Here is a 26,674-nt window from a genome sequence, read left to right as displayed (position 1 = left end):
GTGCAGAGCAGGCTGTTAGATTTATTTTTTGAGAGAAGGAATTGACAATTTTTTTTTTTTGAGATGGAGTCTCACACTGTCGCCCAGGCTGGAGTGCAGTGGCGCAATCTCTGCTCACTGCAACCTCTGCCTCCCGGGTTCAAGCGATTCTCCTGCCTCAGCCTCCCGAGTAGCTGGGATTAGAGGCATGCTCCACCATGCCTGGCTAGTTTTTGTATTTTTATTAGAGATGGGGTTTCACCATGTTGGCCAGGCTGGTCTCGAATTCCTGGCCTCGTGATCTGCCTGCGTCAGCCTCCCAAAGTGCTGGGATTATAGGCGTGAGCCACTGCGCCCGACCAGGAATTGACAATTTCGATGGTTATGTATTGCTTGGTGCTTTATATACATTATTTCATTTAATTCTCAAAGTGGTGGAGTCAGGATTTGCATGACAGTTTATATGAGTTTGAAGTCCATGCTTCCCTCATAATATCTTGAGACTTTAGGAGACAATGCCATCATGGAAAGTTTTGTTCCAATGGTGGTTTTTGTTTGTTTGTTTTTTTGTTTTTTTGAGACTGGGTCTCACTCTGTTGCTCAGGCTGGAGTGTAGTGGCGTGATCATGCTCACCAAATCCTCCCACCTTAGCCTCCTGAGTAGCTGGGACCACAGGTGCATTCCACCACGCCCAGCCAATTTTTTTTTTTTTTTTTAGATGGAGTCTTGCTCAGTCACCCAGGCTGGAGTGCAGTGGCACGATCTCGGCTCACTGCAACCTCCCGGGAGGTGGGTTCATGCCATTCTCCTGCCTCAGCCTCCCGAGTAGCTAGGACTACAGACGCCCGCCACCATGCCCAGCTAATTTTTTTTCTTTGTATTTTTAGTAGAGACGAGGTTTCATCATGTTAGCCAGGATGGTCTCGATCTCCTGACCTCGTGATCCACCCGCCTCGGCCTCCCAAAGTGCTGGGATTACAGGCGTGAGCCACTGCACCTGGCCCCAGCTAATCTTTGAAAAATTGTTTTGTAGAGATGGGGTCTCCCTATGTTGCCCAGGTTGGTCTCAAACTTCTGGGCTCAAGCGATCCACCTTCCTCAACCTCCCAAGGACTGAGATTACAGGTGTAAACTACTACACCCAGCCCCATTGGTGGATTTTAATGATGGCTGTGGAAGGCTGGAGGTGGTCCTGAGGCCCATCTTCTTTTTGTACCACATAGGCAACTGCCTGTGCTCCTCATCCACCTCAGGAGATAACAGGAATTTAGGCTGGTAAGTGGAAGAGGGTGAGCAGGTGCTGAGGAAATCTGATCACTGTGATCTGCTGCCACAGCAAATGGTGGCATTTAGGCACACAGTTCCAAAGGTTCTATACCAGTCACGTACTGATAAGCCAGCCCTCTCTCTAAAAGAAAGCCTTGATTGGTAGCATTTGTGGACTTCCATGGGACGTGTACTGTCGCCATGGCTGATTCAAGACACCACATGAAATCACTGAATGAGGACTTAGAAGAGATGTGCATCAGAAGCTCTCAGAAGATGGTGAGCCACTCCACTTACCACTGGAACAGTAACTGGGGACGGTCCCCAGAAAGCCACAGGAAGACTTCTGCCGATCTTGTGGGCAGCCTGGGGAAGCCTCAGCTCTCACTCTGAAGATTTTGAATAAGTAAAATGATTTATGTTTCTCTGATTTATGGCAGCCATCCCATCACTTTGGATGGTTATCTAGGCTGTCAGGTGGAAGGTTCCCTCAGAATAGCCCTTGGCTCCTCTTAGGAACATACCCCATTGCGTTGCCTCAGGCTAGGACAGCCTCTTGCATAGGCAAGGCAGCTCTATAGGGCTCATGCAATTAGTTCTGCAGAAAGCAATTCAGGTAGAACCATCCCGAGAGGAAGGATGAGAGTAGTTGTCGGTGTCACAGCTATTCCTCTGTCCCTCACTTGGATTCAGGCAGTACCTTCTCCCCAAGTTCCAGGAAATCATGAACACCAAGGAATCTGCCTTTGCTGGACTGGGCCTCAGCCAGAGATCAGGCCCAGCTAGAAGGTAGCAGGCATCCCTGAAGAGATGGTGGAGTGGGGGTGGAAAACCAGTGTGAGACTGGATGTGCCCACTTCTAGCTGTGGAGCGACTCTGCTCCTCAGCTGGGGCATGGGAAACAGGTCTTGCAGGGCAGAGCAGGAACAGGTCTGGAGGAAAGGGGTCTTGTCCTGGGGCAGAACCCCTTGAGAAGCTTCACATTTACACATCTTTGAGTCTTTCTCCCAAATAGTTAACATGTTGCTGAGCACAGAATCAGCAGTCAAAAACACATTGAAAGAGAAATGAGACTTTTATTAGCTCCAAGAGCATTTTTCAATATTAAGGCAAAAAGTAAAAAGAAGGACAAGGAAAACCAAGGCACAAAGAAAGGACCTAGGCGCACCCCAGAACTCACTACGGACACACAGCAGAGGGGCTTCTCTTCATATCAAGGGTATGGGTAAGCAAGAAAGGCTGCTGTTTCATTGAGATAGGACGAACCACCAAGCCCAAATGAGAAGACAAGCAGAGACATGGTGTCAGACCAGGAGGGTTAGAACTTGCTAGTGTAGAGGGCAATAATCCACTTGGGCACACGGAGGAAGGAGGGCAAGTAGGAGGCCAGCCAGCCCAGGCCGGACACGTGTGAGAGAACAGAGCTCAAAGACAAATAGTCTTGGACGGGGCGGCCTGGGAACAACAGGAGGAGGAGGATTAGATTCTCATTTCCCACTCCTCAGATACCCTCACCTTGGCTGGAGAGACCGAGGGAGGAGTGGGCAGGCAACAGAGGGAACAGCAGTCAAGGCTGGCTGCTGCGCCAGGGTCCTCACCGTCCACATCCCGAAGGCCATAGCGTCGAGCAAGGTCACAGGATGGCAGCACCTTACCACTCAGGCTCAGGATATTGGGATCTGCGGGCACACAGACAGGTGGAGATGGCAGGCAGGGGAGTATGCAGAGTGACAAGGTTTGGGCCCATTTGGACAGGGCACTGCTGAGAGCCCTGGAGCTCAGAAGCCCTGGAGAACTCTTTCTTTCTGTTCCTAGGAAGGCTCTTGGGCCTTGGACTTTTTCCACACTTCCCAGGAGCCTGCTCCTAAGGCTCTCAGACCTCAAACTGGGAATGCTGACCCCTTGGGCCTCAAAAAGCAGAGAAAAGAATGACATGTTCCTCAACCAACTCCCAAGCCAGATCTGGGCACTGGATGCTACCGCACTACACATCCTCCATGCCCTTTCTTATTACCAGCTGCCCCCAAACTTCACCTGTTGCCAAAGCCACCACACATTTGCCACTCAATTCTGTGGTTTCCGCAGATGAGAAGGCTGATTTGAACTGAAACACAGGGGCAGAGAAGTGAAAGGTTAATTTCCAAGAGCACTGCCCAAGTCTCCTCCCCGTTTCAACTTCTGTTCCAGGAGAAAACGACCAAAGACCAAAGAGGCCAAAGACCTCAAGCAGGGCCTGTAGGACCCAAAGTATTGGCAGGTGCCAGAGCCACTCCTCCCCACATCCAGGTGAGCCCTGTGCCCTGGCACCAGGATCTGCTGTCTTTGCTAAGTGGAAGGATCTGGTAGTGCCAAATAGTGTTTGGACCTTCTAAGCTAGCTGGTGTGGGGGTCAAGTGCATGGTCTTTGGAGCTAGACAGCCTTTCCACTTAGGACATATGTGACCTTCAACAAGTTTCTAAACCTCTCTGGGTTTCAGTTTTGCCATCTGTAGAATGGAGCTGGTATCTCCCTTACAGGATTAAAGGAAATAATGTGTGTCCCATGCTCAGCCCTGCACCTGCCACAGTAAGCACCTGGTGAGTGGGAGTATCTGATCTTGTTATTGTCTTGTTATTGAGGATGCAGAGGCCGACTCCCCTGTTCTCTGCTTCCTTCGCCCTCCCCTTGCCAACCTGCTTCAACACAGGATCCTGCAGGACCTCCTCCTTTGCCATATGCTCCTTCAGCAGTTCTGTCTGCACAATCCCCGGCCACAGAGACACACAGCTGACCCCATGGCGCCGCAGCTCGTGGGCACAGTCAGCAGCCAGCTTGTCACACTGTGGAGAGGCGGAAGGCAGGGTAAGAGCCACCTAGCCATGTCACTTTCCTGCCCTGCCCTCTCTGCTTCTACTGTGAATGCTCCACCCACCTTGTCCTTCCCAGGAGCCCCAAGGTCTCAGCTGCCCACGCTCCCCAGTGTGATGCCTACTCTAGCCAACCGAGAGGAGCACAAGCAAAGGAACTGTCCATGGATGAGGCAGAGGAGGAGCTGAGAGGAGCCAGCCTTACCATTCTGACCACTGGGGATTGTACCTCCTGAGCTATAGGTACCATCACTGTCTTTTACCTCCTCAGCTCCTATGCCACTGGGTCCTCACCGCAGCTTTGCCCACACCATAGGGGACATTGAACATATACTGCAGGCTTCCTGGGGAGGAGATGACCACGATGAGCCCCCGGCCAGCTGGTACCATCAGCCGTGCCCCATACACTGAGCAAAAGTAGTGGCCTCTAGAAGGTGGGGCAAGGGAAGAAGGAATGAACCGTGTTAGTGCTGGCCTGGGTGCCACAGCCTCTGGCAGCTTCCCCTGCCTTCTGGTGGTTGTTGTCCACTAGGAAGGCTACATAGGGTGGGTTAGCGACCTGAGGAATTAGGGGCTTGAGGCCATATTCTGAGAGGAAAACTGGTCAAAATAACCACTGACAGATGAGAAACAGCAATCTTTGGAAGAAGAAATGGAAGGCAAGAGCCCTGTCACAATAACAATTACAAACAAAATTGTTCAGGGGGAGAAAACTTAAGAAATGTATAGTGTCTACATAGAAAAACTATAAAGCCATGACAATAAGTACAGACAAAATCTTTCAAAGCTAAGAACTGACATGTAAATCATCATTTCTATGTAAATCAATCCATAGATTCAGTCAAATTGGATTATATCTCAATAAGACCTTTTGGAGGAATTGATAAAATAATCTAAAGCTCAATGAGAAGAATAAACATGAGAACAGCCAGAAAAGCTGGGCACGGTGGCTCACGCCTGCAATCCCAGCACTTTGGGAGGCGAGGGGAGCAGATCACTTGAGCTCAGGAGTTTGACACCAGCCTGGCCAACATGGTGAAACCCCATCTGTACTAAAAATACAAAAATTAGCCAGGTGTGGTGGTGCGTGCCTATAGTCCCAGCTACTCGGGAGCCTGAGGCAGGAGGATCTCTTGAGCCTAGGAGGCGGAGGTTGCAGTAAGCTGAGATTGTGCCACTGCACTCTAGCCTGGCTGACAGAGTGAGATTGTCTCAAAAATAAATAAATAAATAAAAAGAAAGAGAACAGCCAGGAAAATTCTGAAAAAAGGACTAAAAAGACTAATGTCTTGTGGGTGAGGGGGATTGCTTTCCCTACCCCTGCTGTCACCCATATTAAAATGCACAGGGGCCAGGCATGGTGGCTTATGCCTGTAATCCCAGCATTTTTGGAGGCTGAGATGGGAGAAGTGCTTGAGGTCAGGAGTTTGAGACCAGCCTGGCCAACACAGCAAGACCCCGTCTCTAAAAAATAAAATAAAATAAATTAAAATGTATGAGACATAATAGTTAAAAGAATGCAGTACAGGTATAACAGTAGACTGATAAGTCAATGAAACAAAACAGAGAATAATTAGATACAAGTGTATGTGAGAATGCAATGTATTACAAAAGGAACCTGTCAAATCAATGGGGGAAAGTTGGATCATTTGGGACAACTGACCAGTTATTTGAGTTAGGGGAATTGGGTCTCTGCCTCATTTATTATTTTAAAATTCAGCCTAAAAGGATCAAATATTTAAATATAAAAAATGAAAGCACAGAAGTACTGAAAGAAAACATGATCAAATGTGTTTATAAACTTGAGGGGGGAAAGGCTTTTCTTAGCATCACACCAAGATAGAAACTATAAAAGACTGACAGATTTGACTTAAAATTAAGATACACACACATACACACACAAATACAAAGATACATGTATATTTCTGTGTATATAAAGAGCAGGCCGAGGCTGAGTATGGTGGCTCATGCCTATAATCCCAACACTTTGGGAGGCTGAGGTGGGTAGATCACTTGAGATCAGGGGTTCGAGACCAGCCCAGCCAACATGGTGAAACCCCGTTCTCTACTAAAAATACAAAAATTAGCCAGGCGTGGTGGCAGGTGCCTGTAATCCCAGCTACTCGGGAGGTTGAGGTATGAGAATCGCTTGAACCCAGGAGGCAGAGGTTGCAGTGAGCTGAGATTGCACACTGCACTCTAGCCTGGGTGACAGAGCAAGATTCCACCTCAAAACAACAACAACAACAACAACAACAGACGAGCGGGGGGGAGTATGCATGTGAAAAATGAGTGATAAATTGGGAAAAATATTTGTAAAATAAATGCCAAAGTCATTTGTTTCACAGTGATCTCTTATAAATTAATGCGAAAGTCAAAGATGATTTACAAAAGAACAAAGAGCCAATAAACAAAGGGGAAAAAAAGTTCAACTTGACAAATAGTGGAAGAAGTATGAATTAAAACCCCTTGATATATTTTTGGCTTATTATAGTAACAAAGCTTGCCTGAGTGCATGAGCTGACGCTGCCTGGTGTGGTAGAGGACATGGGGAAACACATATTCCCCTTCATTGTCTTGATATAAAAAATTGGTAGGGTCTTTTTGTAGGAAAGCTTGATAATATTTATTAAATCTTTAAAAAGTACATATTCTTTGTTTTCTTTTCTTTTTTTCTGTTTTTCCCACAGTCTCTATAACCTAAGGGAAGTACATATTCTTTGATCTAAGAATTCCACTGCTGCAACAAATAAGGGATTAGAGAAATAAATGATCATACATCCTCCCAATAGAATACGTACAAGTATTAAAAAGAATGAGAGATATTTACATGAAAAATCTGAAAGAATATATGCCAGGCTATTAACAGTAGCTATATATCAGGCAAGAGAGCAAGGGATGGCATTGAGGGGAATAAGATTATACTGGTCTTCAGATTTTTTTCCATATTTAAAAAAAGTAACACACACATAACTTGGTAACCAGAATAAATTTCTTTTGCATAGGGAAAGAATTAGGACCTTCCAAATGAAAACAAGTAGAGTTATAGTTTTAAAGGAAAGTGCAGCCCAAGGTAATACAGAGGAAAGGCAGTAAATGCGCATGGGGAATGGGTGGGCAGGAGGTGCTGGGGGGCTGTCAGGGGCTCATCAAGGGGCCTTTACCTTGGATAATTCATCAGGGCCCAAGGTCGAGGGTCTGGGCCTCTGCCTTGAATCTCTGCTTCAGGGTCAAAACCCCGGCCAGCAAGAGATGAGGGTGTGGAAGGCACCTCTCTTTGGAGGCTATGGTCATGAACACTGGCCAATTTCCAGCTCTTAAGGTGTCCCTTTCTTGCCTTTGGCCTCACTATCCTCCTCTGTCCTAATGATCTTCCTTCCACTTTGGAAATCACAATTGCATTCTAATCCTGCTTCCTTGGGATTGTTACCAGAGTACCAAAATTGGAGCGGTGGGTGTTCTTACATGCTTTAGTCACAGATTTGCCGATAATCTCGTGGTTACTCCCACAGGTGACTGATCACATCCATCAGGCATGACTTGATTATATGAGAGTGTAACATCATTCCAACAGTAACAGAGGCATAACTGGTGTGCATTATGCTAGGTGAATTCTAAATGCTGTGTTTCATCTCACTCCTGGGCTAAATGACCCTGTGTGACCCAGTGATATACCTGCTCTCCCAACTCTGACCCGGCAGTGCCCTTGCCTGTGGGTGTGGAGTGAGGATGTGGAGACTAAACAGCATTGGTGTTCGCTCCTTCTTCTTAAGCTTCTCCCAGTCTAAAATAAAACAATTTCTCCCTCTAACCATTTTGAAAGTATAGACTACAGGCTGTGTGCATTACTGAGAGGAGGAGGCTTCCTCCCTTCTGGGTCTTGCATTTGGATGGGCAGAGAGTGAGGCAGGAGAGAGGCCAAGGGCTTGTTCCAGTGAAATTACTGACAGAGTTGACATTCTCAGGTACAGACTCACCTGGATGGAACTTCTCCAGAGGTAAGTGGGACAAATGGAATGGAAGGGAGAAGAAAGAGATGGGGGAGGCCAGAGGGAAAAGGAGAGGGCATGTAAGGAAAGGCCTGGCCGTCGAGTTGGCTAAGTGAGTGAGGGAACATGGGTCCTGGCAGTGGAGCACCCACCTGAGTCCGACGTTGTTGATATCATCCCACATGGAGGCAGGGGTTTCCCAGAATGCCTTATTCCTGGTGTTCAGGATCGTCTGGAAGGCACAGGGAGGGTGATGAATGATCTGAAGGTAGGGAGGTGTGAGGGGCTGGGTAATGGAAGGGACAATGAGTGGGGATGAAGATGCAGGGGTCTGAAGGGGAGGTCAGAAATGTGGAGTTGGGAACAAAGTTCAAAGGGTACCTGGACCCCTGCATAAGCGTTGTTGACCAGCACATCTAGACGCCCTTGCTGTTCCCGATCCACTTGCTCAAACAGGCTTCGCACTTCACTCTCCTGGCTTGAATCGCACACCACAGGCACACATCGGCCCCCAAGGGATTGTGCCTGGAGTAGGACAGGGGATATGAGCTCACATTCACACATGGGTGTGAGTCATGACAAAACTCCCCAGCCAAAAGTGGGCTTGAGAACTGAGAAGACAATCCATCCTAGGAGAGCCTGCTGCAGAGGCAACATGGCAGGCAACGCTGCCCTCTGGTGTCTGTTTGAGTAGTTTCAGGAATGATAGGCCTCCCCACCACAGAGCAAGGTGAATTGCAATGTAAGTTTTAATAATCTACAAACATTTACTGAGGCCCACCATGTGCACAGCATTGTACTTTGCAAGTAGAGGGTAAGAACAAGTGAGGCATGGAGTCTGTTCTTGAGAAATGAGTAAGCATCCTTTTCCTTGTTGTGGTCATTTCCATCTCTCACGCCCTTAGCTCCCACCCTACACTACTCACCTAAAACCTCTACTCAGTCCCAGCTGTCTTACCCTCACTCCACCAATGCTCCTGCTTGGTAATTGAAAAAACCAAAGCTATCAGCCATGAATGATTTCTACTTCCTGTTCTGTCTCACTCTCTACAAATGCCCACAAACCTCCAACTTCAGAGGAAGAAGAGTCCCTTATCTAAGAACAATCCTCCTATTCTCCAAATTTATGCTCTGGGTCCCCGCCTATTACCCTCCTTGCCTGAACTACTGCAATGCCTCCCGACGACTCACCTGACCTCCAGTCTGTCTGCCTTAAATTAATTCTTCATAATCCAGCCAGTACGACCTATCTAAAACACAAACCCTGTTCAAAATCTCCTAACTGGATCTCCATCTCTTAGAGAATGAAGCCTGAGTTCTCTATTAGGGTCTTCCAAGACCCACTCTTTCCTCTCCAGCCTCTCACTCACTACTCTTCCCTTGCATTATCTCACACATCTACTCTTTCACACAGCGTCCCTATGCTTATGGAGCTCCCTCTGCTGGAATGCTTTTCCTAACTTCCTTTACCTAATTCTTACCTTTCAAAACTCAGTTCAAGAACCACCTACCTCCTCCAGGACGCTTTCCCAAACCACTTTCCCTAGCCACTCTCCTATGTCATCTGGATGCTCCCCAACACCCCTAGAGTATTTTGTGCATATCTCCCTCTTATAATTTACCATATTCACATTACACTGAAGTGACTGCTTTCTGTACCTGACTTCCTATTGGAATCTATCTTCATTTTTAATTTTAATTTTTTTTTTAGAGACAGGGTCTCACTGTCACCAGGCTGGAGTGCAGTGGTGCAATCATAGCTCACTGCAACCTCGAACTCCTGGGCTCAAATGATCCTCCTGCCTCAGCCTCCCAAGTAGATGGTACTACAGGTGCAGGCCACCGTGCCTAGCTAATTATTTAAAAAATATTTTTTGTAGAGACTGGGTCTAGCTATGTTGCCCAGACTGGTCTCCAACTGCTGGCCTCAAGTGATCTTGCTGCCTTGGCCACCCAAAGTGCTGGGACTACAGGCATGAGCCACTGTACTCCACCATGGACTGAATATTTGAAGAGCAGAAATTAGATTTTGTTAGTCTTGGTAACTTCAGTGGTTTACCAATGCCTAGCAAATCATGGATACTCAAATATTTATTTAACTGAAGTCTAGTAAATAAGTAAAAAATGTGCAGTTCAATAAAGTCTTGCCTGAAATAGAGGAAAGCACAGGTCTACAACCCTTTAGTTGCAATTCCAAAATCTCTGCTCTCAAACAAAAAGTTTTTTACTTTTCTTTCTTTTCTTTCCTTTTTTTTTCTTTTAATACAGTGTCTCCCTGTGTCGTCTAGACTGGAGTGCAGTGGTGTGATCATGGCTCAACTCCTAGGCTCAAGCGATCCTCCTGCCTCAGCCTCCGGAGTAGCTGCTGGGACTGCAGGAACATGCCACCATGCCTGGCTCAAACACAAAGTTTTTTCATAAAACTCACTTGGCGGCAAAATTCTACCTTACCTGAAGTTATTTACAGGGTTTTTAATTTCCACTTTGAATAAATATTCACATCTTGTTGAGTAGTATTATAGTTTCAGGTAAGGGATTAGGAAAGGGAGCTGTTAAGTGGAAGGGCTCTCTCGGGTGGTTTCTGCAACTGTGGTCCCAGAGGAAGCACTCACCTCCTGAGCAACAACGCGAAGGGTGTCCAGATGGCGGCCAGTGATGTAAACTGTGGCGCCTGCTTTGCAGAGCTGCAAGGCAATGCCACGGCCAATACCCCTGGAGGCACCAGTCACCACACACACTTGGCCATTCATGGGAGCTGCCATGACTCACAGGCAAAGGAGGAAGGTCTGTGGAAGCAAAGACTTACTCTGAGGGAAGCCTGGAGACTGTGTGTGTGTTGGGGCGAGGTTGGGGGGTAGGGGGAACCTCACTAGGGCTAAGAGGAGGAGCCAAGGTAAGAATCCTTGGAGGAGAGAGGAGTCAGAGGCTGACAACTGGGTGCGGGCCTGAGGACAAGGCTGACTGTCTTTTGGGAGGCCCAGAGAGTGAAGAAGGGGCTGAGTGGGACTGTCCAGAGGTGGACAATTACTACAACCCTCTGAGTGTGGCTGCCTGGATGGGGGATTCTGGCGCGGCAGCCCCTCGGGGCGCGTCCACGCAGAGTCCTGGGCTATCTGAAGCTCCGGTCCCTGGCCTGACCCAGTCCGGCTGAGCCAGAGGCGCAGCTTCCGGGCCGGGGATGAGCGCGAAGCCTGGAGATCCTAAGCCCTAAGTGGGACGAGCGTGTGCCGCTTACCTGCGCTGCCGCTGAGGTCTGCAGATTGCGGTGCTGCGGTGGAAGTCTGGGTTCTGGCCCAGATTGAGCCGGCGACGTGGAGGCAGTGTTCAAGGATTGATTCTGCAGTGGGACCCGGGGCGATTCTGTGCTGGGGTCGAGGGGCAGAGTCCCGGGCCAAAGTTAGAACCTGCGGATGGGGGCGGAGCGATCTGGGTGACACACCCACCCCGCCCGGCTGGGGCCGCGCGGAACTATGACGTAGTAGCTGCGTCAGGAGCGCGTCCGCGTTTCTAAACTTTATCTGGATAAGGCGCACTCTTGGCGACGTCGAAGGTCCGTCCGCAGTTAAGGAAGCTTTTGCAGCCGGACAGGTCGCGAAGCACACATGGGGCTGGGTCCGCGCTCTCCACACAAGGTGGGGCGCCGGTTCCCAGCTGGTGGCAAACGGGGGCACGGGGCCAAGGGGTCGGGGCGCCCCTTACCAGGCCGTAAGCGGCAACCCTGGCCGCCTCCGGATGGGCGCTCGGAGCCGGCTTCAGATTCGCACCCGCACCTGAGCCCGGAAGCTCTGGGATATTTCCGCCGGGCGCTGTCAGCATTGAAAGAGGCTCCCGAGACTGGGGAAGAACGAGGTAGGCAGCAACTTCGGGGTTTAGACCAAAAGCATCAAATCCAGGGCAGGCAAGGAAACTTTCTAGGGTCGGCAGGGCGTGGGGACTTAGTTTCATTTTCCATGTCCTCTTCCTCGGCCTCCGACCCACGACCCTTGGTTAAGCGAGGGTACATAACTGTATTCTCTACTAAGTCTCTTGAAAGTGTGTCTTTTTTCACTTTTCCAGATCTGATGGTGCACAATATTATGAAGGAAGTAGAGACTCAGGCCCTAGCTTTGTCCACGAACAGGACTGGCAGTGAGATGCTGCAGGAACTGTTGGGATTGAGTCCCTCGAAACCGCTTTGTCGCGTATGGGCTGCTCTGCGCTCTAACTTGCGCACTGTGGCCTGTCACCGATGCGGGGTCCATGTATTACAAAGTGCTTTGCTACAGCTCCCTCGATTGCTGGGGAGTGCTGCAGAGGAGAAGGAGGAGGAGGATGGAAAGGATGGTCCCACGGAGACCCTGGAGGAGCTGGTCCTGGGACTAGCCGCTGAGGTGTGTGATGATTTTCTTGTCTACTGTGGAGACACACATGGCAGCTTCGTGGTCAGAACTCTGCTTCAGGTGTTAGGAGGGACTATTCTGGAGTCTGAGAGAGCCAGGCCCCGTGGTTCCCAATCATCTGGTAAGTATTACAAGAGGAAAGTGGACCTAGGGGGAGGAAGAATTTAGAAAGTTCAGAATGAGACAGTAAACAGAAGAGTAGGTCTTCATGGGGGAGCTTGACCTGGAAGAATTAGCTTGACCTATCCTAATCTGAACAGGGCTTAGCAAGCCAAAGATTAGTGTGTGCGGAGGCCCAGAGGTAGGGATGTACAGTTGTGTTTGGGGAAGGCTATTAGAATGGACGCAGGAGGAGAAATTTTTTTTTTTTAAGCATGACTTAATATACAAATGGACTTAAGCAAAAGTAACATACACACTGGACTCAAGCAAAAGTTCAGGAAACAATACCCTTACTACATGCAGCCCACTCTGTTATTTTTTTTTCCTTTTCAAAACTGTATTCTGCTCTATTTCATTAAAAAAAAATGCTAGTTGAGACCACTAACTTGATTTCATGGTACAGTCTTGAGCTGTGATCCACATTTTGAAAAACTGGGAAATAAAGTTAGCGAGTTTAAATGAGGCTTTATTTTGGAATGCCTTGAATACGTGGCTGAGGAGGTTGAACTGTCTTCTGTGGACCATGGGGAAGCTGGTTGAAGTTTCTTAGAAAAATTAAGACAGAAATGTAGTCTCAGTTCAGTCATCCAGAAGAGACATTTAGTTGTACTACATCTGTTCTGCATCTCCAAGCGGAATCCTTGTTCATCTATGGAATTTTCCTCTCCTGGATGGCAGTTTGTGATCTCCCCACTGCACATGTTCTTAATCTTCCTTCAGAAGCACAGAAGGCCCCAGCTCAGGAATGTAAGCCAGCTGATTTTGAAGTCCCTGAAACCTTTTTGAATCGCCTTCAGGACCTGAGCTCCTCCTTTCTGAAGGACATTGCAGGTAAGGAGGGAAGTAGGAGGAGGGTCTCGTATCTACTTTTCTGGAGGTGATCTTACCACCAAGCAAGGCCCTTACATCAGGTTATTCCTTTTCTTTTCAAACCTGGTCTGGTTTGATGTTCAAAGCACTTTGTATAGTCCCTTTGTGTCCATAGTGCCCTGTATCTTGTTGCCTAAAGTTTGAGGTTACGCAGGTTGTCTGGATTTTGAGAAAGCTGCTTTATTTCTGCCCTCTCTCCACAGTGTTTATCACTGATAAGATCTCCAGCTTCTGTCTTCAAGTGGCTTTACAGGTTTTACACCGCAAACTTCCCCAGTTTTGCGCTCATCTCTGCAATGCTGTGATTGGCTACCTGAGTACTCGCAGTTCCTCAGTAGATGGCAGGTATGGTCAGGGCCTCAGGATCGACCCAAGTTGGCGGGGCTGTGTGAAATGAATGAGGTGATGTAGTGCAACTGTATTTTGCATGAAATGGAGTTAAGACTGCCTGATGCCCTTCTTGTCCCTAGTCCCCTACTGCTATTTCTCCGAGATCAGACGAGTTCCAGACTCCTGGAGCAGGTCCTGCTGGTGTTGGAGCCCCCAAGACTCCAGAGCCTCTTTGAGGAGCACTTGCAGGGGCAGCTGCAGACCCTGGCTGCACATCCCATTGCCAACTTCCCTTTGCAGCGCTTACTGGATGCAGTCACTACCCCTGAGCTGGTGAGTTGGAAACCTGAGCTGGATCTGTTTCTGCTAATTTTTGATCATTGGACCTTATTTTATGGTTTGTCTGCCTCTATATACCTTTGACATTGTGCTGGCCATTGCCCTTGAAAAGCTATTCTTTGAGGTTTTCCAGAGCTTAGGATAAAGGTGCCCACCTTCTAGTGAGGATTTGTTTTGACTTCTCTCAGGTATGAGGACCAGCAAGAGACTGGCTTTATTCAGGTTTACAGCTTGAGGTTCCATGGCCCACCCAGACTCTGGTACTTGGCTATAAGCCCACATGAGTGCTAGAGCTGTTGCCATAGCTTCTCTTTTCCTTTGCTGCTTAGGACTAAGGTGGGCTTCCCTGTGGTCTCATGCATTGGGTGTTAGAGTGGAAGTGCAGTTTAATTTTAGTCTCCCCTTGCTCCTAGTGCTCCCTTACACATAGGGAAGAGCCACTTAAAGTTCCTTCCTGTGAGGTGGCACCTCTAAGACTGCCCCCTTATCCTGGGCCTTATCTAGCCAAACAAAAGTCCTCATACTGGCAATGCTTTTTATGTTTTATCTAGCATTTTTAGTTGTTTTCGTTGGGAAGATTTCTCTGAATAATGTGGTCCGCCATTACCAGAATGCCAAAGTTACATTCCATGTTTCCCATCAGCTGTCCCCTGTGTTTGAGGAGCTGAGCCCTGTCTTGGAAGCTGTATTGGCCCAGGGCCACCCAGGGGTAGTCATTGCCCTGGTGGGGGCCTGTCGCAGAGTTGGGGCCTACCAAGCCAAGGTCCTACAGCTCTTGTTGGAGGTGAGTGGATATTACCCACAATCTGTTTATGCCCTCAGTTCAACTTCTACCTGTTAGGACTTATCTAATCTTAAGTTTTTGTACCTCTGGACTCAGGAAGTCTAATGCCCAAGGAGTTCACAGGAATGGGGGGAAATGAGGCCTATAGGTGCCCGCCACCATACCCAGCTAATTTTTTTTTTTTTTTGAGACGGAGTTTTGCTCTTGTTGCTCAGGCTGGAGTGCAATGGCGCAATCTCAGCTCACCGCGCCCGGCTGAGGCCAAATGTTATTTCACAGTCCTGGAACAAAAATTGTCTCCCAGAACTAAGAGAGAAGTTTATTTAAGGGATAAACATTTATTAACCCCTGTATGTGATAGAGGCTGGGGATACAGCAGGGCATGACATCTGCTTTCATGGAGCTCACATTCTTGTGGAGTTGGGCCTTCTTTCCTTTCCTGAAGGTGTTCCCTTGAAGTTGAGGTTAGGGACGGAGAAGTTCTCAGGTTCATCATATTTTGTCTTCTCCTTTAGGCATTCCACTGTGCAGAGCCCTCATCCCGGCAAGTGGCCTGTGTGCCTCTCTTTGCCACTTTGATGGCTTATGAGGTGTACTATGGACTGACGGAGGAGGAGGGGGCAGTACCTGCAGAGCACCAGGTGAGGTAGGGGAGAGGCCAAGCCAGTGACTAATTGGGAGCCAGGCCTCCCGGGGTTTAGCAAGCGTCTGACTTCTGAGGTGAGAGTGGTGACTTCATCCAGGTGGAGGTGGCAGTGTTCTGGGGATGGGCTCATCCACCTGGCTTGTTGGTGCCTCCTAATTTCCTATCTCTGTGCTGCCAGGTGGCAGTGGCCGCAGCCAGAGCCTTGGGGGATGTGACAGTCCTTGGGTCTCTACTGCTCCAGCATCTGCTGCACTTCTCCACTCCTGGTCTTGTACTTCGAAGTCTGGGTGCCTTGACAGGACCACAGCTTCTGTCCCTGGCCCAAAGTCCCGCTGGCTCTCATGTGCTCGATGCCATCCTGACCAGCCCCTCTGTGACGCGCAAGCCGCGCCGCCGTGTGCTGCAGAACCTAAAGGTTAGATTTCTGGCTTTTGCCTTGATTCCCCACCATCATCCATTTAGAGAATATGAGCTTTCCCTGGACTGTACCTTCAGACTCAAAAAGGCTATGTAATTCCTAGACTATTTTAATTCAGCCCTTAAACTCTTCAGAAAATTCACTCTCCACAAGCCTCCAAAATACACTTTTGTGGATTTTGCTAGGGAGACCTACTTTGCTTGTCTCCATACAGGGACAATATGTGGCTCTGGCCTGTAGTCGCCATGGCAGCCGTGTGCTAGATGCCATCTGGAGTGGAGCAGCCTTGAGGGCCCGGAAGGAAATTGCTGCTGAGCTGGGTGAGTACCAGCCCCTCTCTTTGATGTTTCCAGACTCTCCCCTCTCTTACTCCAGATCACTGGGTAGCTGGGAAGTCTACTGAAATTCAACAGTCTTTAGTTCCAAAGGGTGGTCTTGCTCATGGGTTCTTAGCAGTCTGCTTTCCCCTTCCCTCCCGCTGACTGATTGTGTAGTCCTCTGCCCTCACCCTGCCCTCTGACTTCTGTTCTTTGGAAAGTGAAGTGTTCACTTTATCCCAGTGGCAGTCCCAGGGTCTGGGGGAAATGGAGGGATCTTTACCTCAGGTAGAGTCTGTCTTTGAGCATGGTAGTACTAAACATGAGTGGTTCCCTTTGCAGGGGAGCAGAACCAGGAGCTGATAAGAGACCCTTTCGGCCACCATGTGGCTCGAAATGTGGCCTTGACTACCTTCCTAAAGCGGCGAGAGGCTTGGGAACAGCAGCAGGGTGCGGTGGCCAAGCGGAGGCGGGCATTGAACTCCATACTTGAAGACTGAGGCTTTGGATCTGGGACTGGGTGTTGATGGGGGAGGGCAAAATGGGGTATCCACCCCATCCCTTTCCTGGTTTAAATTGGAGTCAGAAGTCTTAGTGGTAAATATTTGATATTTTTATTGGAAATGTTTTTGTTAGTTTGAGGGGAAGGGTATGAAGACAGATCTCAAGGTAAAGTCAGAGAGGGCTGTCATCAGTATGCTGGGGAGTTTAGGGACAGGAGGTATTGGTAGGGGATTAGATGTAGCAGCAGTCAGGCTGGGATCAAGATGCCTGGGGGACATCTTGATCTTGGCCTTTCAGGGCAAGTGGGAGGCTAGAAAGGTGGCTAGGAAAGAACAGCATTCTTCAGGTAAAGGTATAGACTTGGGATGTGAGGCGTTATGCTGAAAGGTTCTGTCACGAGGGGATCAGAGGACAGTGGGGAAATTGGGTGAGTTATCTAGCCTGTACTGTCTGCAGGCCCTGAAATTTGATGCTGTCATAGTCTTTGCAGTGGGTCGGTTGGAATGATTCTGGGGGCAGAAGCTCAGAGCCCCTTAGTAGGAATGGAGGCGGCCCTTCTGCTGCCACTGTTCAGCCCCCTCCACTGCATGACGAAGGGTGGAGGAAATTCCCAGCAACATATGGCCCAGGCCTTGCAGCAGTGTGGAGGTCCAACGAAGGAGCTCCCTGAATGGCAGAGACAAGAGGAAATCAGATGATTTGGAAAACTTGGGAGGAAGCCATCAAGCTGGGAGATGAGGACTTTCCACAAGCAAGAGCTAACTAGGGATAGGTGGGTGCAAGAGGAGGAATTATGGGGACTATCCAACTGTAGGGGATGGGGCAGTATGACATGTTGATTTCTGACCTGAGTACTTTCTTTGGGCCAAGTCCTTGAAAGTCACAACTCATAGAGTAGAGCCCGTAGAATGTGGCTTTGACATTCAGGCTGCCAAAGAGGTCTCGAGGGTTTTGCTTGTACACGTCAAAGGTGATGCGGGCGATGTCCTTGCTGTGCTTGGGCCTCTCCCGTCCCAGGCCATATGACAGCACTCCACTCTGTAGGACACCCTTGTCAGTGCAGTAGATCCTCATACCAGACACCGACCACTAATCTCCATCAGCACTGGGTCAGACCCTCCCTCGCTTGGACTTTCTGTCCACTGTGTGACATCCTTGACAATTCCACAACTCCCCCTGCACGTGGTCCCCAGGATCAGGGTTAAGCTAGAGAGGAAGCCCGGGAAAGCTCTGAAGGACAGGTATTGGAAGCAGCCCCAGTATAGGCCTCTTACCCTTGTAGGGCTCCAGCTCTGGCCAGACTCCAACACCATCAGGCACGTGTCATCCTCCAGCAGCTGGAAGAAGTCCTCACTGTCCACTGCAGTTCCATCCTCCTCTAGCACCAGGGTTAGCACTCCATTCAGCAGTAGGGTCTCCAATGCCTGCCCAATGGCAAGAAGCAAGAAGGAAGGGCAGGTCTTATCCCATGCCCCTTCCCTCTTTAGCTGCCCAACATCTATCAGTTGGCTCTAGACATTGGTCGATGTCCCACCTTGACTTTCCGGCACTTTGATACCTCCTAAAGGCTGCAGCTCTCCGTGTTCTTCAGTTTTTGGGGGATCCTAGCTAGAGGCTGACCTTTTTCCTCTTTGCTCCTACCATGTCATTGGCATCTCCCCTTGCTCCCCTCCAAGTCACTTCTGGTTTGGAATTGGAAAGCAAGCCAGGTTCTCACAAAGTCCACCCTTCTGTCTTATCTACAATGCTGCACCTCACTTCCCACACCCTCAAGAGTTCTCCAGAAGTGTTTTCAGTAATAGTGTTTAACCTTTTTGAGTCCTTACTCTGTGCCAGGTATGAGGACTTTACCTACATTATCCTCTTACTCCTTTCAACAACCCTAGGAGGTGATGTATTATTATTGCCTTTTTATAGTTGAAGAAACTGAGGTTTTGATAGGTTGAACAACTTCCCAAGGTTTGACAGGCAGGAAGTGGCAGAATCAGAATTTGAACTTGATTTGTCACACAAATCACCTTTCCGTACTAGCTTCTGAATTCCGTCCCTCCAACTCTCCCTATCTCCCGCTAACCCCTGCTCCCATAGAAAAGCTCACTAGGTGGAAAATGAACAAACTGACCAGAGCTCATTAGGCCCACCCCGCTGCTTTTAGCCCTCAGAGGGAGGGGCAGCTGTGTGACTTCAGCCCTCTGCTCCATCATCACAAGTTGCCACTGTTGTGGAGCCCCTTGGCTACCCCTGCTCTAGGAACCGAGGAACTTGGCCTACTTACTTTGGCTAGCAGCTCCTGGCGGGTGGCAGCTGTCAGGCCTTTCCGGATGGTCCGCTTGTGATCACAGACACGGAAAGGTCGCTGGGGTGGTGGAGCTGAGGTCCAGACCCTCCGTCCAAACTCCGAGCTTATATTAGATACTGACCTGGTAGTTGAGAAGAAAAGTCAAGAAGGGGCGAGGAGGGGCTTGGTGAGTGTAAAGGGCATGATGAGGGTAGAGTGGCTAGAGGGCTAGGGAGGGAGAGATCTAGGTTTATCGATTAGGGATGAGGGAGAGACCATGGAGTGCAGGTGGGGGCGGGTGGCTCAGGAGCTTGACAAGCCCACTGTGGAGTGGGGAGCAGGAGAGGAAGGGGTACTGGTTAGTCTCCTAGGGGCTGAGTGGAGTATTGTTGCCCTGCCTATATCCCCTAAAGGTGGAGGGTAGAGCGGAGGGTTAGCAGTCACCTGAGTAAGTCACTGGGGTTCAGAGCTGAGAGGTACTCCATGGTGGACGGGAGAGTTCCTTCCCTGGAACTTCTGGGCTGGGTGGTTCTCTCCTGTGCTGGGGCTTTAGTGGTGTTTTCTGTTACAAACCTGGGATCTCAGCCCAGGACAAGGTGGGAATGAGTCAAGCCTGGACTCTGGCCCCCCTGCCTGGCCAGTAAGAAGGGCAAAGTCCAAGGGGAGGGATGAGGGAGGGGCCAGATGGGGTCCTGGAGGAAGAATTGCCTGGCAAAAGCCATTGGAGCTTGTATGTGTGTCTTTGGTGATGACATGTGTTGTGAGGGTAGATGGAAACCATGTAAAAGGATGAAATGTGACTTCTGGTGTTTTTTTATTTCTATGGAGGGAATTTCTGGGGACGGTTTCTGGCTCTCAGGCTCTGAGAAGCTGCAGTTTATGAGTGGCTCTGTGTGTGCTGCCACCTACTGGAGAAGCCATAAGCTGCAGCTTTAGGAAAAGGGAACCCGGGGCAGAGTGTGGGGAAGTGGGATGGCAGCATGGCAGGGCTTTGGAAAATGAGAGGTGAGACTGTGTCCAGGAAGGGTGTAAGGAGAGGATGGATCGTGATACATGGATTCAGGATCATTAGGGTCCTGTCTGGGACACTGGCCTTCCTGCTTACCTGCTCCTTCCTTCCTCCTTGGTCGGAGGAGGGGCTGGCTCACTGCTCTGGCTTCATTTTCCGGAGCTGCCTGCTGCAGTCACACTTACGTCATCTTCTCTCACTTTTCTCCTTTTGCCGATTAGTGGACGTGACGGAGATGTGAATGGGGCAGGGATGTCCTTTGATGGCATCAAGACTTTAGCTTCTGGTGCGCTGTGTCCCAGCTCTGATTTCAGTTGCAGCCGTGATGGACAGTTGCATGGAAGCTGAGACTCTCACTGACAGTGAAACCCTCAAATGAACACAATCCCTGCTTTCCTGCCAAGGATCCTTGTAGGGTCCCCCAGCTTCCCCACTTTTTTTCCGTGTCCTGACAAAGAAACACAGAGTAACTTGATTGCCCTGTGACCTGGCCAGCTGCATTTCCCCTGCAGGCTTGAGCCCAAGCCAGAGCCTTGAAAAGGTATTCAGGTTGTTGCCCAAAACACTGAAAAAAACTGGCCCTGGCCCTGAACCAAATACCTTGAACCCTCGTAAACTCCATGCCCTGACCCCCTTGTTTTGGATATACCCAGGTAGAACAACTCTCTCTCACTGTCTGTTGTGAGGGTACGCTGTAGCCCACTCATTAAGTACATTCTCCTAATAAATGCTTTGGATTGATCACCCTGCCAGTCTTTTGTCTTGGGCAATCTATACTTTTCTCAGAGGTTCCCAAGGCCTACTGAAGGGACTTAACATACTCTTAATGGCTTTCCTCTCTCTTGTTTTACCTTATGCCCTCACTTCCTGAGTTAACCTCCCAAATACAGGATCACCTGTACCCAAGCCCTTAGCTCAAGCTCTGCTTTAGAAGAACCCAAACTAAGACAGTGCTCCTGGTGCCCTCCCCAAGCAACCTCAAGTTCTGGCTGTTACTTGAGCAGAGGCCTTTCTTTTCCCTTCCCCCAGCTCTATCCATCTGCCAGGCCCCCCTCAAATCTCTTCATTTCCAAGTTTTGCTTGACTTTTCCAAGAAGAGAGGGCTGCTTCTTAGTATGTCCCTACTCATCCTTTCCTTTCTTGTCTTGTATCCTGGTGCAGCCTGGTAATGGGGCCTCTTCATGGTTGTGTGTCATGACTCCCTAACCATTATGCCTCCATGCATCCCCTGTTCCTCCTGGAACCTAGCACCATGCCTTACATGGAAAAGCTGTCATTGACAGCCCGGTGAGAGCCCTGAGGGTGGAGTGACTGGGGCAGGGCCTGAGGCAAGAGGTGGGAGGAGGTAGGAGGCCAGGGGCTCAGCCGGACCAGGAGACTGGAAACAGGCAAAGATAAGGCAGGTGGACGACTTGAGTTGTTTGGGTCACCTCTGCAGGCCAGAGAGACCAGGCAACATACACACTGCAGAAGGTGGGCTGGGAGGATTGGGGCCAGAGCTGGGGGAGGGATGAGAACAGAAGCAGGACCAGGATTCAGCAGAGTCCTCCTATTTCCTTCCACCGCCAGGGAATCTTACTGCCCCACTTCAGCTTATGCTGTTTCCTGGCAAGGCAGGCTCTCACATGCCTGGACACCTGGGTGCGTTGGTGATGGGAAGGAGCAGGGTGAGGGAGGGGCCCCAGGAGAGGCCCAGGATGAGCCTCATCTTGTCCCTCCCCATTCTTGCCTTACCCTCTGCAAATGTGATAGGCACAGGACAGGAGTAGGCACCTCGCCCACTGCTGCTTAACCTTTCAGCTTTTCCAGGCCCCCAATCCTGCTTGCTCCCAGCTTGGTAAGTAGATCTGTGCACGTCCCTTTACACCCCACCATCCAGTTTTGCCCAGATGTGCTAGAATGGGGCTGGACAAAGAAGGAGGGGCCAGACTAGAGGAGTGGTGGTAGAGATAGTGACAGCCTGGGGTGAGGACTTTATGCCTGTTTACCACTGAGCTCTGGGAAGGAGGCCAGGAGTGGGGCAGGTCAACTGACTGGGAGCAGGGGATCTGGGTTCCAAGAAGGAGTTGTGTTTGAGGTGGGGTCTGGGTCCTCGTGGAAGTCAGGACTCCCAGGCAGAAAAGAGGCAGGCTGCAGGGAAGTAAAGAGGAGGCATGGCACCTTCTCATCGGGCATCACAGGTGGGGTTTTGCCCCACTCCTGAACGCCCTCTGTGGCGCCTTCCACCCACCTGTAGGCCCAGAAGGATGTCGGTCTGCTACCGTCCCCCAGGGAACGAGACACTGCTGAGCTGGAAGACTTCGCGGGCCACAGGCACAGCCTTCCTGCTGCTGGCGGCGCTGCTGGGGCTGCCCGGCAACGGCTTCGTGGTGTGGAGCTTGGCGGGCTGGCGGCCTGCACGGGGGCGACCGCTGGCGGCCACGCTTGTGCTGCACCTGGCGCTGGCCGACGGCGCGGTGCTGCTGCTCACGCCTCTCTTTGTGGCCTTCCTGACCGGGCAGGCCTGGCCGCTGGGCCAGGCGGGCTGCAAGGCGGTGTACTACGTGTGCGCGCTCAGCATGTACGCCAGCGTGCTGCTCACCGGCCTGCTCAGCCTGCAGCGCTGCCTCGCAGTCACCCGCCCCTTCCTGGCGCCTCGGCTGCGCAGCCCGGCCCTGGCCCGCCGCCTGCTGCTGGCCGTCTGGCTGGCCGCCCTGTTGCTCGCCGTCCCGGCCGCCGTCTACCGCCACCTGTGGAGGGACCGCGTATGCCAGCTGTGCCACCCGTCGCCGGTCCACGCCGCCGCCCACTTGAGCCTGGAGACTCTGACCGCCTTCGTGCTTCCTTTCGGGCTGATGCTCGGCTGCTACAGCGTGACGCTGGCACGGCTGCGGGGCGCCCGCTGGGGCTCCGGGCGGCACGGGGCGCGGGTGGGCCGGCTGGTGAGCGCCATCGTGCTTGCCTTCGGCTTACTCTGGGCCCCCTACCACGCAGTCAACCTTCTGCAGGCGGTCGCAGCGCTGGCTCCACCGGAAGGGGCCTTGGCGAAGCTGGGCGGAGCCGGCCAGGCGGCGCGAGCGGGAACTACGGCCTTGGCCTTCTTCAGTTCTAGCGTCAACCCGGTGCTCTACGTCTTCACCGCTGGAGATCTGCTGCCCCGGGCAGGTCCCCGTTTCCTCACGCGGCTCTTCGAAGGCTCTGGGGAGGCCCGAGGGGGCGGCCGCTCTAGGGAGGGGACCATGGAGCTCCGAACTACCCCTCAGCTGAAAGTGGTGGGGCAGGGCCGCGGCAATGGAGACCCGGGGGGTGGGATGGAGAAGGACGGTCCGGAATGGGACCTTTGACACCAGACCCTACAACCTGCTGCCCTTCCCTGTCCCTTTCCACCCCCCACCCACCCTCCAGAGGTCAGTGTTCTGGGACATTTGGGGACCCTTCTTTGACTAGAGTTTGGATCTGGCTGGGTAGGATTACTATACACTTGGGGCAGGCCAGGCTCCTCCAAACTGAGGGATTATGAGGGTGGTGATGGTCCCTGTTAAGGACTATTGTGTGCTTGCAAGTTGGCATGTAACCATGTGCCAGCATTGCTTACTTGTTGCCAATAGCTGTTATTGTGAAATACACTGGGAAGCCATTAGATGATGACTTAAGTGTGCTTCCCCTGGTGGTTCTTCATGCCTGAGTTGTACTGAAGCCACCTAGTTCCCTGCTGGGTCAAGCCAGGCTGGGCAGTGCCAGCCTTCAGTGGCATCTTGACCTGCCCTCCTCAGCCCAGGTGCCCTGGTCCCACAGGCCAACCCATAGAACCAGTCTGGAAATACAGGAGAAAATGGAAGGAGAGGTATGGGAGCTTGGATGAGGGGTAGGAATGGGACCCATTCTCTGAGGCTTATAAAAGCCTCTGAGGAGGAAATGGCTCTGAAGGGGAAAATGAATCTGTGGGGTTTGAAAAGGAAGTTTTCCTGCCTGTCTTGTGTTTGGTCCAGTGAGTGTGAGACAGGCACACAAGGAGTGGACAGTGGTGTAGGGGCCCTGGGAGTCTGAGACTTACCTTGCCCCCTGACCATCTGATCCTCCCTGCAAAGGCCACCTGACGTGAAAAGGAGCCAGGAGCAAGCACTCAGTCAGGGAAGTTTGGAGGTTGGCCATCGGGGTATGAGGAATGGCAGGAATATTTAAGAGGACAGGAATAATTTTTCAGAGAAGTGTCACATATTATTTTTCTCTTTGCCAAGTCTGGGCTCCTTCTAAGATGCTGCTAGCTATTCCTAGCCCGTTCCCCGATACTTCTCTGCCCCCACCTTTTGGAATCCTTATCTAGGTCTAAAAACGGTTCTAGATCCTGACCCCTTTGATTGGGGGATGTAGAATGGGATTCTTTTCAGGGGACTTCCACAAGTACACATCTGTGGTCACTAAGGTGACCAGCTCATCCCAGTTGGCCTGGGACTTTCCCAGTTTAAGCACTGAAAACTCCTTGTCCCAGCCCTGCCGGTTTCCCAACAAACTGAGATGGTTGGCCGCTCAAGTGGCTACCCTGACCATCACCCCAGGCTCTACTTTAGCGACTGCTCACACCTCCCTGCCTCCCAGACAGAAGTCAAAACAGCAAAAGAAACCCAGTCCCCAGGGTCATGCTAGGGCTACCAAAACTGGGATGAACTAGCACCTGTGAACTAGAACAGCAGGGAGTATGCTTAGAGTGCCTAGTCCTGGGTGTGGGGAGGAAAGGCCATCAAGGTAGATGCGGGTGGGGAACAGCTTGAGAAAGGAGGCAAGGACAACGCAGTTTCTGTCTGAAAGGGCCTCTGGTTGACCCTGGAGCTTCTGTCCCCAAACACAGGCCTCACGGGATTCTTTCTGTCCTCATGCACTGGGCAGAGGTTCCTTAACTTCCTTTGTTGCACATTGCCCTTCTCTCACATCCCGTGCGGTCAGGAAGCCCTTCCTGAACTCTGACTTCAGTTCTTGCTGCGGTTTCTGCCCATTTTTTTCATATCCTCTGCCTGACAGCTGCGAGGTCAACTCTGCTCTGGCTTTTCTCCAAGCAGAACAAGTGGGGGCTCTGGAAAGGTTAAGGGACCTCAGTGGCCACCATTATACTTTGCATCTTTCCTGAGAAGTGAGAGTTGAAAGGGAAGCAGGAAGGCCCATGGTCAGATTGAAGGAAGGACTTTTTAGTTTCTTTTTTTTTTTGAGATGGAGTCTCACTCTGTCATTCAGGCTGGAGTGCAGTGGTGCGATCTCAGCTCACTGCAGCCTCCACTTCCTGGGTTCACATGATTCTCCTGCCTCAGCCTCCCAAGTAGCTGAGACTACAGGCACATGTCACTACGCCCAGCTAACTTTTGTATTTTTAGTAGAGACGGGATTTCACCATGGTGGCCAGGCTGGTCTCAAACTGCTAACATCAAGTGATCTCCTCCCCTCGGCCTCCCAAAGTGCTGGGATTACCGGTATGAACCACCACAACCTGCCAGGAATTTTTAGTTTTTAGCTTTTGCAGGAGACTTCAAGGAAAGGAGATATTCCTCTGTCCAGGAAATGGGTAAGGGGACCATTTCTGCATTGCTGGTTTCCCCTCTTGGCAGGGTGGGCATGAGGCATCACTGTTCCTGCTCCCTCACTCCTGCTCCTCATGCTCAGCCTGCCAGCTCGGCCTCAACTTTTTGTGTCTAAAGTGGAACTGAATAGTAGGCTGTGAGAAGATAGGAAAGAGGTAGTGCCAATCTCCTTGCCCAGATCATAAATCCAGACTCTGCAGGGTAACCACATGGGCAAGCACAAGGTAGGTGCTTGGGGAAAGGGGAAGTAATTGGCATTCTGTGTGATACCAAGGAGACCATTTGGATTTTGGCTTCTACCAAAGAGAATGGAGAATTGGTTGACCTAAATGGAACCAGTCCCTTTAAGTAAGGGGAGGAAAGGGGGTGCTGGAAGATGGCCCTCTTGCCACCACCTAGATCATAGCTTGAACTGAAGCCAAGGACAGAGTGCTGCCCCCCTTCGGCATTTACTGATGTGCCCTCTTTAAATCATGGTGTTATCTAACCCAAATCCAGACCCAGGACCTAGTCACAGCTCCAACCTACACTTCCTATTAATCTTAAAACAAAACAAAACAAAACAAAACAAAACAAAACAAAACAAAACAAAAAGATATCAGCATTGTAGCCTCCAATCTGAGCCCATTTCCCTTCTCTGGCTACCATACCTCCTTCTCCTATATGATACCATTTACTACTTTGTTCAATTATCCAGTCTAGACCTGCATCTTGAGGCCACACCCAGCCTTCTCACTCCCCACACCCCTCTTTCCTCTCTCACTGAGCAGTGAGCTCACTAACCAGGAGCCTTCCTGGTCTATTCTCATCTGGCCCCACCTCTAAGGAGTCCTCCTGCCTTCTGGGTTGCCCTGGAAAACAGACTATCCCCCCTCCTAGTGAAGGGAGTGGGTAGGGGTTTCAGCCCCACCCTCAGGAAGATGCGTCTTCCCTGTCCTCTGCTCTGTGGTACTTCCTCTCTGGCTGATTTAGCAAACAGCACCTAGACCTGGGGCCAGGCCCTTGGCAGT

At 50.6% G+C, this 26,674-nt stretch overlaps 4 protein-coding genes across 8 annotated transcripts; 2 read left to right on the top strand and 2 right to left on the bottom strand.

Moving 5' to 3' along the window:
- Positions 1 to 2,302: 2,302 nt before the first annotated feature.
- On the bottom strand, positions 2,303 to 11,854 carry DHRS1 (dehydrogenase/reductase 1). The gene is made up of 9 exons (XM_019009291.4): positions 11,318 to 11,854; positions 10,695 to 10,868; positions 8,464 to 8,607; positions 8,235 to 8,314; positions 4,388 to 4,520; positions 3,920 to 4,066; positions 3,281 to 3,350; positions 2,845 to 2,925; positions 2,303 to 2,701 (listed from the first exon to the last, which is right to left on the bottom strand). Exons 2-9 carry the CDS (start codon positions 10,842 to 10,844, stop codon positions 2,565 to 2,567), a joined length of 942 nt encoding a protein of 313 aa, XP_018864836.1. The 5' UTR covers positions 10,845 to 10,868; positions 11,318 to 11,854; the 3' UTR covers positions 2,303 to 2,564.
- Positions 11,580 to 20,865, top strand: NOP9 (NOP9 nucleolar protein). 4 transcript variants are annotated; one of them, XM_004055012.5, is made up of 10 exons: positions 11,580 to 11,931; positions 12,139 to 12,582; positions 13,344 to 13,454; positions 13,697 to 13,838; positions 13,964 to 14,156; positions 14,806 to 14,946; positions 15,462 to 15,587; positions 15,771 to 16,007; positions 16,225 to 16,330; positions 16,670 to 20,865. In XM_004055012.5, the coding sequence occupies exons 1-10, from the start codon at positions 11,685 to 11,687 to the stop codon at positions 16,825 to 16,827; spliced, it is 1,905 nt and encodes a 634-aa protein (XP_004055060.1). In that variant the 5' UTR covers positions 11,580 to 11,684; the 3' UTR covers positions 16,828 to 20,865. The 4 variants fall into 4 exon arrangements, with proteins under 4 accessions (XP_004055060.1, XP_018864834.1, XP_055218270.1 ...); XM_019009289.4 differs by having other exon boundaries at positions 11,685 to 11,931; positions 20,340 to 20,865; XM_055362295.2 differs by having other exon boundaries at positions 11,685 to 11,931; positions 13,257 to 13,454; positions 20,340 to 20,865.
- CIDEB (cell death inducing DFFA like effector b) lies at positions 16,917 to 19,644 on the bottom strand. Its single transcript, XM_019009292.4, has 5 exons — positions 19,554 to 19,644; positions 19,107 to 19,251; positions 18,106 to 18,255; positions 17,679 to 17,869; positions 16,917 to 17,497 (listed from the first exon to the last, which is right to left on the bottom strand). Exons 1-5 carry the CDS (start codon positions 19,592 to 19,594, stop codon positions 17,365 to 17,367), a joined length of 660 nt encoding a protein of 219 aa, XP_018864837.3. The 5' UTR covers positions 19,595 to 19,644; the 3' UTR covers positions 16,917 to 17,364.
- On the top strand, positions 17,522 to 23,736 carry LTB4R2 (leukotriene B4 receptor 2). 2 transcript variants are annotated; one of them, XM_004055002.4, is made up of 3 exons: positions 17,522 to 17,603; positions 21,871 to 21,955; positions 22,355 to 23,736. In XM_004055002.4, exon 3 carries the CDS (start codon positions 22,365 to 22,367, stop codon positions 23,439 to 23,441), a length of 1,077 nt encoding a protein of 358 aa, XP_004055050.1. In that variant the 5' UTR covers positions 17,522 to 17,603; positions 21,871 to 21,955; positions 22,355 to 22,364; the 3' UTR covers positions 23,442 to 23,736. The 2 variants fall into 2 exon arrangements, with proteins under 2 accessions (XP_004055050.1, XP_018864835.1); XM_019009290.3 differs by having other exon boundaries at positions 21,871 to 23,441.
- Positions 23,737 to 26,674: the final 2,938 nt, after the last annotated feature.

This window comes from Gorilla gorilla, chromosome 15, assembly GCF_029281585.2.
Source record: "Gorilla gorilla gorilla isolate KB3781 chromosome 15, NHGRI_mGorGor1-v2.1_pri, whole genome shotgun sequence".
In the NCBI taxonomy this organism is placed as follows: domain Eukaryota; kingdom Metazoa; phylum Chordata; class Mammalia; order Primates; family Hominidae; genus Gorilla; species Gorilla gorilla.
This window is presented reverse-complemented; position numbering and strand designations above follow the sequence as displayed.